This window comes from Schistocerca cancellata, chromosome 4 (assembly GCF_023864275.1).
Source record: "Schistocerca cancellata isolate TAMUIC-IGC-003103 chromosome 4, iqSchCanc2.1, whole genome shotgun sequence".
Taxonomy (NCBI): Eukaryota; Metazoa; Arthropoda; class Insecta; order Orthoptera; family Acrididae; genus Schistocerca; species Schistocerca cancellata.
The window spans coordinates 281,954,779-281,965,648 of NC_064629.1; the positions used below are offsets into that span (position 1 = coordinate 281,954,779).

Genomic DNA, 10,870 nt, shown 5'->3' on the forward strand with positions numbered 1-10,870 from the left:
GAAAACTTTAAGTCTAGATCATTGATAACATATATGGATGAACCCCCATAAGATTCACTAGGTCTGCAGTAGTATGTAGCTAATTTGGAACCTGATGGTACATACAGTTTTATATCTTCTTCGATTAACCAATGTTTTTTTGTACATAAAATCAGTCTTTTGTTACTTTTTAATAGTATACCAAGCTCATCAGCTTTATTTTTTCAGAGACCTGACATTGAAGTTCAGGAATAAGATAGAGTTTTTGTCACAGCAGGGGAGGAGTACAGTATTATGGGGCAATGGAGAACATTTAATTGTTTTTCTTACCCTGGAATCTATGTTAGGTGGTGGTTGGACTTCCTAGGAATAATCCATAAAAACATCTTCATTTCTCTTTTGTAATTTTTTGGGTCTGCTTGAAACACAGTTGGAAGTTTCTTTCACTTCACTGTCAACAAGTTTTATAAGAACATGTTTTCCCAAATCATTTGGTGCCACTTCATCATGAGACAAAGGTGATACTTTACTTACTGTGACTGATCTATTCTTTTCTGCTACCCCTGAAGATGATGGAGGAGGAGCTGGTTCTGTTTCTGCTGGTTGAGAAGTTGGTTTAGTTGCTGCTGGTGGAGAAGTTGTTTCTGCTATTACTGGTAAAGGAGTTGGATCTACTACTGCTGGTGTGGGAGATGGCGCTGCTGCTGTAGGAACTGGTTCTACTGATGGAGGAGTTGCTTCAGCTGTTGCTGATGGTGTTTCTTTTGCTATTGCTGGTGAAGGAGTTTGTTCTGCTACTGCTGGGGAAGGTAGCTTGCTAGTGCTGAATCGTACTCTAAGGAGCACTAGTGGCAGTTGAATTAAAGATGGCTGCCTTCACTGGACCCGATCATGCTAGCAGTGTGTTTTGGTTTGAAGATTCAAAGTCGGTGACCACAGTTCAGCATAATTTCTGTACCAAGTATGCTACAGGTCCTCCTCGTAGGCTCACAATTTATGAGTGGCATAAATGTTCTGTAGAAAAAGAGTGCTTGGTAAGACATGGAAAATCATCAGGTTGTCCAAGCACATCTAGTGATGTCATTGAATAAGTTAGATAATGTTTTGTCAATAGCCCTACGAAATTGATCTGGTGTGCATTTTGCAATCTGCAAATCCCACATATGGCTGTTTGGAGTGTGTTGAGAAACCATTTGCATTTGAAACCATACAGATTGATGATCGTACAAGCAATAAAAGACACTGATAAAATTGCTTGCAAGAACTTCTGTGTGGATATGTTAAACTGATTGCATGAGTATGAACATTTCTTGGACAAAATCATCTTTTCTGATGAGTCGACTTTTCACTTAAGTGGCAAGGTTAACACACATAACTGTAATATAAGTGGCAGTGAAAATCCACACAAACATTGCAACATGTTTGTGATAGCCCTAAACTGAATATTTTTTTATGCATGAAGCAAGAACAGTGTATGGCCCTTTTTTTCTGTGAGAGAACCATCAATGGGATAGTGTATCTGGATATGTCACACAATTTTTGATACCACAGATCAGTGTGGATGACCAAGAATGATATGTTTACTTTGTGCATGATGGTGCAGCACCCCACTATCTGGCTGATGTCTGGGGATTTTCTCAGTGACCACTTTCCAGGTCAATGGACTGGCCATCATGTGCTGACTGCATGGCTCCCATGTTCCCCAGAACTGGCACCGCTCGACTTTTTTTATGGGGATTCATGAAGGATATCGGGTTTTTACCTCCTGTGCTGGCTTCTTTACCTGAACTCAGAGCAAGAATTAACACCGCCACTGAGTGAGTTGCACCTGCAATACTACAGCGAGTTTGGGAAGAAATTGACTTCCGATGGGATGTGTGCAGGATAACCAATGGAAGTCACATAAAACATCTTCAGTTTATGGTGAAAAAACTTGATATGTTTCCCTACAAAATAACACTAAACCCAGCTGTATATTTTCTTTCAATACTTTTTTTAAGTTGTAAAGTTCTTTCTGAAACACCCTGTAGAATCAGTCAACCCATGTTAATACCTGGCTGTAAAAATTTGTAGGGGTATGGAATGGAATGATCAATCATAGGTAAAGCAAGCGGAGATTTTAATTGATAGAATACTGAGAAAATGCAATCAGTTCACAAAGAAAATTGGTTACAAAAAATTGTGCACTCCCCATCCTGCAATATTACAGTGTTTGTTGGACCCATACCAGATAGGATTAATAAATGATATCAAATGTGTACAAAGAAAGGCAGCACAGTCACAGGGTTGTCAACCCCTTGGAGACTGTCAAAGAGATGCTGAAAAACCTGTTCTGGCAGATCCATGAAGACTGATGAAAACTATCCTGTGAAAGTTTACTTACAAATTTTCAAGAACTCACTTTAACTGAGGGATGTAAGCATATACTACAACAGGCTGTGTGTGTCTATCCTATAAGGATAACAAAGATAAGATAAGACTAATTACAGAGCATACAGAGGCATTTAAGCACTCATTTTTCCTGCTGAGTGTAGGTGTAGATGCAGAGAAATTATATTTTTTAAATGTTACAAGGAATTGTCTGCATGTTTTTGTGTACAGTATTGAATTTTGTCAACTCAGTTCCAGTGGTGCATATTGTATCACCACCACTCATAAGATGAATATTCAGTACATCTGGTGTTTTATTAACATTATCTGGAACACTTCTCCTCAGTTTAGTATTCACAACATTCTACACAGCTATACCTTTATTGTGTGAGTTGTCATTATCATTGACCCTACACTTGGCTGATCTAGTTTTGGCCATTTATTTTCTTTTTCACTATATGTATATCATGTTACATACATCACGATTCTCATATTTGTTATAATAAATCCAAACTAATACATATTCTATATCTTTGTAGGATAGGCGTGAATCACTAATACATAGACATGGAGCTATGTTTACTGTAGTAGATTGCCTTATTTTGTTTTTGTAGCATAAAGCAAAAAAAAAAAATTTAATTTCTGTGAGGCTACAGATACAATAAATTTATCTTCAACATTTACTGTAGCTATTGTACGAGGAGGTACAGGAGTACCTAATGTTCCTGGACTTGAAAGCTTTGTTGATAGAGACATTATTGCTTACCGTACCTACCATACGGCTGAACTTGCAAATAAAGACTTTGGTAAATCTGCCTATATGTCTACCTCTGCATTGTCATTGTATACACGTAACAAAAGAAAAATATCTGTTAATGAGTCTGTATTCATTTGGGTTAAAGGTAAAGGAGTATGTGAATATGTAAAATTTGTTGGTGATTGTACTTTGTATTTTCATAAATAAAGTGATCTGTAGCGTAGCTGAAAACCGGACAAGGGTACATCTAGGATCTGTGAATTAATATGACTTTTACAGGGTTGGGCCAATAAAAGTGGCCCTGATGAGTGGATACGATTGGATGTGAATGTATGCATATAACCACACTCTGTTACTTCCAACATGATGGAGCAACTGCCAAAACAGCTAGGCAGATCTTGGAGCACATTTACACACTCTTCATGCCTGACAGAGTTGTTAGCAGAGGTCAGTCTGGTCGTGGTCCCAGCTGGCCACCCTGATCACCTGACCTGTCAGTGTGCGATTACTTTGTGTGGGGAGCCCTCAGGTCTAAGGTGTATCACACCAAACCTCATAGTCTTCAAGAACTGCAGCAGAACAATTTGGATGATATTGCAGCAATTCCAGCAGTCCAACTTTGATCTACCTTCAGTAATTTGCTGACAAGGGTCCAAAAAGTCCCAAGAGATGACTGGTAGTCACTTTCAACATCTGTGATAGTCAGGTTAATACTGTATAAGGGTTACCCAAAAAAACTGGAATTATTTTTTAAAAGCTATATATTTTAAAATTTTTGCGAAAAAACCTTATCCCCTTGAAAATACTCTCAATTACAACTAATCTATTTGTCCCGTTGGTGCTTCCACTGTTCGAAACATTTTTTGTAGTCACCTTTAGAAATGACTGACAGATCCTCCCTCATTTTTTCCTGACTACTTCAATGTTGTTGGATCAGCATCCTTTCGTGACTCTTTTCATGTGTGGAGATAAGAAAAAGTTGCATAGAGCCAGTTCAGGCAAGTAAGGTGGGGTAGCAGAGCCATGCCATTTTTAGCCAAAAACTGTCTAACGAAGATGGCTGTGTGTGCAGGCACATTGTTGAGGTGGAAGAACCAATCTCCTGTCTGCCACAAATTGGGTCTTTAATTCACTGAAATGGGCTCCAAGATAACCCATTAATCTCTGACAGTTTATCAGTTGTTTGTCAATGGTCTGTGAGCACAACCTCTCAAATTTTTTTCAATATTTTTGTCGATTTGGGAAACCAATGGACGTTCAGAATGAGGTTCATCATCAATCAACACGTCGCCATTTTTAAATGAAGCAACCACTCATACACTTGAGTTTTTCCCATAGTGTCATCTTGGTAAGCTGTAACATTAAAACAGTTTCAGCAGCATTTTTACCAAGTAGGAAACAAAATTTCATCGCTGTACACTGTTCATTTAAACTTACATCTTAAAAAATAAAATAAGACAAAATAGCAGTAGCAAAAACAGTCACTGCAGATGAACAGAACAAGTCAGGCCAACAGCACAACAACACAGGCAGCACTGAACTAACAAAACTTGCATTATACTCACCTAGTGGCAGAAATGTTTACTAGAGAAGTATTATTCCCCCCCCCCCCCCCCTCCCCGGGTATCCCCTCATATTCCTTTCCTCTGCTTTGTTTCTTTGTACACTGGAACTCTATTCTCTGCTCTCACCCCATCCTGTATGTAGTTGCTTAACTAACTCCTGTTATTAAGAACGTTTTATCAGTCAGGAGCCTTATTTATTTTATTTTTATTTATACCATGCGATCTGATGGTACTCAGTGTGTTGCAGATGTTGGAAAATATCAGTTAACATTGTTAACATATATTAACGTAGGACTATAGTATCCTAATGTATTATATTGCTCAATGTTTTCAATTTAACACAAACAGCAAGATTACTATTCTAAGTATTCATTTACAGAGTAAAAACAGTGACACAACAAATATGACTTCACGGCTTTGCTAAATTTTATGTTGTCTTTGATGGACTTAATACTATTGGGAAGATTGTTGAACAGTTGGAGGCCCATGTGGAAAGCTCCCTTTTTACACAGTTGAGTGTTTGTACGTAAAACATGCAGATTTGTGTTTTTCCTGGTGTTGTGTTCATTTATTTCATTATTTTTTACAACTCTGGAGTCAGTTGGCACTATGTGGTTTCTGAAAAATTTTAGAGTCACGAGAATGTAAGGATTGCCAACTTTCTGAAGATGGGTTTGCAGGAGTCTCTGGGTTTGCTCCCAGTAATAATCTTTATTGCTGTCTTCTGGATTCTAAATGTGCTCAGAGCAGTTGGAGAATTTCCCCAGAATATCACATCATATTTTAGGTGGGCTTTTATGTAAGCATAGTATGCGCTGGTTAATGTTTTCAGGCTAGCACACGATATCAGTACACTCAATGCATAACAGCCAGTACTAACTCTGGCATTTACCTTTCCTGTATGTGTATTCCATTTCAGGTTATCTTGAGCCCACAGACCCAGGAATTTGAAAACAGTGTCGGTATCTATTGGCTGGTTATTTACAGTGACAAATGGCTGAGAGGAATTTGCATTTTGTATTGTGTGAAAGTTCATGGAAGCCATCTTTTCGGTGTTGATAGTTAATCTGTTGATTTTTGCCCAGTTGCTGAGTTGTTCAGTGGCCAAGTTCACAGATTTTTGCACAGCCTCTGTATTCTTCCCTTTGAGGAGTGCAGTTGTGTCATCAGCATCAACATTCAGGCTCAAGTCATTAATATACAGGAGGAAAAGAAGGGGTCCCAATACTGAGACCTGTGGAACACCTTGCTTTACAATTTTATTACTTGATAGTATTTGGTTATCGAGTTGCTTTGTCTATTAGTATATTTCATGCTGACTCTCTGCATCCGATTGGTTAGGAATGTAGCAAGCCAAATATTGTGTTCTGTGATACTGTTAGATATGTGAATATTAATTTTTAAGTTTAATCATTACCTTTATAGTTTGATAGGAAATCACTATTGAATATCCCTCACATTTTCAAAGAAAGATAATTGCCTTGTATGATTGTTATGAACACAATACAGGTCATGTGATCTTAACACAATGAGGAGACGAAAATGCTTCAGTGCTGCAGCCTGATGCGAATGTTCATATCCCCATAAATTAAGATTGTCATGTTACTTAATTTTTCACTGTATAAAATCATTCTCTCTAAGGCCTGTGTAACTAGTTCACTGTCAATATATGGAGAGAGGTATGGGTCTACTATTTTGAGTTTTAATGTGTGCAGTAATGTGGCAGCTGCTTTGTGAACATTAACTACACATTAATGAAACTATACTGTAAATCTATTCCATTAGCTATTACAACAAATTGAAGCACCATCATGCTTTTTAAAAAAATTAATTTAGTTTAACCCATAATTAAATCAAAGTAAGGTAGCATATATAATTATGACTGATTTTCATATAGCCACAGTTCATCAATATACATATACTGTTTTCATTACTTTCTAACACAACACGAATTCATCAGTCTTATAACAGGAATTATTGAAGTGCAGTGGCTGGAAGAACAGGTTACTGTCAGATGAGTAGAACATTATAAACACAAAATCAAATAGGCAAAAAGCAAGAGTAGGTCTCGTAATGAATGAGATTATATGGATGCAGTTGCATTATTATGAACAGCATAGTAAATAGATTATCATAGCCAAGACAGACACAAAACCAAGACCCACCACAATGCTACTAGTATATCTACCTGTATACTATATAAATATATATTGTGATGAAGGACTGGAATTTGATAGTAGAATAAGGAAGAGAAAGAGAAACAGTTGGAGAATGTGGACTGGGGGAAAAGGAATGAAAGGGGTGCCTTATATATAAATTTTGCATTGAGCACAATTTATTCTTTACAAATACTTGGTTTAAGAACCATGAAAGAAGGACATATAAGTGGAAGAAACACGTAGACATCGGTAGTTTACAGATAGATTATACAAGGGTAAGACAATAATTTAAAAACTACATTTACAAAATGACAGAATGTCCAGGGGCAGATGTGGAATCTGGCTATAATTTCTTGGTTATATGCTGCTGACTGAAACTTAAAAAATTGGAAGTAGTAATAAATTAAGAATTGGGACATGAATAAACTGAAACAACTAATACTTGTTGACAGTTTCAAATGGAACATTAGGTAATGACTGACTGAAATGCATGAAATAAGTAGATTAGAAGATGAATGTGCAGCTTTGAGAGATGAAATAGTGAAGGCAGTAGAGGAACAAGTAGGCACATGGCCAGGCCCAGTAGGAATTCTTTTGTAATTCATGAGACACCGAATTTGATTGGGAAAAGGAACAAATAATATAAAAATTCAAGTGAAGCAGGCAAAATGGGAGTACAGACATCTGAAAAATGAGACTGGCAGCATATGCAAAATGCCAAAGCAGAAGCAGCTGGAGGAGAAATTCAAAACTGTAAAAGCATGTGTGACTGTGGGAAAGGTAGATGCCACTTACAGTAAAAATAAAGAAACCTTTGGAGAAAGAGAAGAGATGAATGAACATAAAGGGCTCAGGTGGTAAGCAAGACTAAGCAAATAAGGGACAGCTGAGAGGTAGCAGGAATATCCTGAAGGGCTAACTTGAAAACAATATTATGGAAAGGGTGACAGAGGGAGATGTGAGATATGATATTGTGAGAAGAATTTGACGCCGTAATAAAATACATAAGTTGAAACAAGGCATCTAGAGTAGATGACCTTCTCTCAGAATTATTGAGATCCTTCGGGGACAATACCATCATGAAACTATTCCACCTGGTATGCAAGATATAATTATATGTGGGGAGAAGTTCTAGTCTTCCAATGTTTTGGGAGAACAGCAGTGTTACTCCTGGTGTCATGGCGTGAAGAGCTGTCAAGTGCAACTGCAGGTCATGCAAATCTGATGGCACAACAGTACCTCATGGACATCCTGTGTCCTCATATGTTGCATCTCGCGCAACAGTAGTGTGATTCCATTTTTCAGCAGGACAATGCTCATCCATTCATTGCACTGGTCTCTATGAACTGCATGTGTGATGTTGAGGTATGCCCATGGCCAGCAAGATCCCCAGATCTGCCTCTAATATAACATGTGTGGACCAGCTCTGACATCAACTATGCCCTAGTGCCAGTATCTGGGAAGCCAAGGACGAGTTAAGACAACTTGCCTCAGGAAAGGATACAACAGCTTCATGATACCCTTCCCAACCAAATCAGTGCATGCATTCAGATCAGGGGGTGCAACATGATATTGACACATGGGCTCACTCCATCAAGTTCTTTGTAAATTTGACTTGATTTTATAATCACTGACAAATTGTCTCATACACTCTTAACCTGTGAAGTTTAATTTTGTTTATGCCTTCCCCTTTTCTGTGTGCTTCATTTTCTTTTGTCAGGCAGCATATTATATGGATCAGGTATGTAGCTTCTGGAAGTATAGTTCTCAATAATTTTACTTTAAAAGGTCATTATAATACTCTGATAGCATATGTTACTGGCACACCACAGTAAAATCTTTTAACTGCATATTCTTGTGCAAAATTTTAGTGACTCACATAAAAATTTTGAAAAGCCAGAAACAAATTAGTACCTTAGAAATGAACTGGATATGATAGGCAGCACAAGGAACAGTGATTCAATAGAAACATTCAATATCTATAAGAAATTACCAACAACTTGAGTTTAAAAATTCCACTTTATTTGATGATTTTTCTTTATTTTTAAAGTGATATATTGCTCAGTACACTGTAGGACAAACTTTCCTTTGTGCCAATAACAATAACGGATGACACATCAGTACCAAATATTTTTTCTCACCCATGTTCAGACTTTGTGATCTTGCAGAACAAACTGCCACATTTCTGATTCAGTATTTATGATGATATTGGGAAAAGAGAAGTCAGCCTCCTGGGATTACATAAGTGATTTAAAACAAGAAGTGGTTACAGTGTTAATTTGTACAATATTAGCAAATATCAAGATTTGTTTTTAAAATGAGTAGAATAGAACACCACAAAAAATTTTGTGTAATTCACAGGCTTTGACATGGATGTTTACTTTTGCATCATTTATATCATTGAATAAAGGCTAAAAATGGGCAAGTAGTTTTCAGTCTCTAAACAGAAATGTGCAGCAGTAAAATTATTAATAACAGATTATTGTGAGCAATTTAAACACAGTTTTTTCTGATCATTTTTAACTTACAGGAAAAATATAAAAGTTGCAGGCTGTTCCACCATGAATTCATTCAGCATTTGTTTTACTCTTCCTACTCTCCTTTTCATTTCACAGGGATGATGATGTCAATAAAACATAATCACAGAATTTGACAGAAGACAACAATATTTTTACAGAACTCTCTTCTACTGTTCATATGAAGATTATTTATCCATCAAATAAAGTCACTAAAATTTATTAATACTCTTTCAATAAGAGTACATACAATTGTATGACAAACGTAAGTATAAATTAGATAACTTTATGCAATGGTAACAAATACAGTACTGATAATCACAGGAGCCTCACATTGATGTATGCAAATTGCAGTAGGTATGGTGATTGTGTAATATGGTGTGGCATGTCTTTTGACTCAGTTGACAAATTTAAGACTGATGTGTGGATATAAGTCATTACAATTTGAAAGTAATTCTGCTGTAACTATGCTCATGTTATACCACTCTATTTATATGAGTTTCACAGCAGTACATGTGGATGACTTTTCTAACAAGAAGACACATAGAACAGTAGGATTAAATGTGCAGATGCTTGTCATATGATGTACTGTAGAAACAGTTCTATTTTACAGTTAATTTATTTCAAAGTCTGATTACCAGGTGCCCAAATGTTCTGAGGTACTTCTACTATTAAAAAAATAAATCTTGTGAAGCACAATACTACCTTGTATGAATAAAAATCTGTGCATGTCTTATCATCTTTATCATACTTCTTAAATTACTGTTCTCCATTTAAGCTGATTGCCAAGCAATTCCATCACTTAAAACTGCAACATCAAAAAATATATTCATTCTGCTGAATTATAACAGAGTATGGGCTTGAGTTTATGAACAATTCAGCAACATTATTTGCACAACATATTGTTTATAAGCATTAAGTGTTCAAAGGAAATTTAAATCAATATGTTATAGAGTAAAGAAAGCATTCATAATTTGCACAACTATAGTGATGCATTTGCATGAAGCATCTTGTTCATGTGGATAAAGTCTCCACAAAACTCTCTCACAAAATATATGCACACATACATTGTTTCAAATAAGATAACTTTAACACTGGATCAAACCATGTCATGCAGTGCATTGTTATGAAGCTCAGTAACAGTGTTATCCCTTCTGCATTACACCAGAAATGTGCTTAATTTTGTACAAAAATTCATGCGTACTGCAAAGGTGAGTCATAGTGTCCAAAAGTAAAATGATAAAATTTTTATATTGCTTTACAAGCTCATGCTTAATGGGTCAGAGCAAGAGAATTTTTAAAATACTCAATGGGACATAAATATTAGGTGTTTGTGTTTGAAAAATATCAATTCAGAAAAGAATGACACTGCTAAAAAAGCATACCAAAAACTCCAGCAACAGAAGCGTAGACTATATTGACAGAAGACAGAAAAAACTAATTTTCTAGTATTGCGTTATGGTTTCTCTGTCCACAGCTGACAGGATAATATGAATGCAGGGAGGTTCAGAAATATGGCAGATG

The 10,870-nt window shown here is 36.5% G+C and overlaps 1 protein-coding gene across 1 annotated transcript; it reads right to left on the minus strand.

The window, feature by feature from the left end:
• Window positions 1–342: 342 nt before the first annotated feature.
• On the minus strand, window positions 343–8,975 carry LOC126184108 (uncharacterized). The gene is made up of 2 exons (XM_049926471.1): window positions 8,972–8,975; window positions 343–752 (listed from the first exon to the last, which is right to left on the minus strand). The coding sequence occupies exons 1-2, from the start codon at window positions 8,973–8,975 to the stop codon at window positions 343–345; spliced, it is 414 nt and encodes a 137-aa protein (XP_049782428.1).
• Between the last annotated feature and the right edge of the window lie 1,895 nt (window positions 8,976–10,870).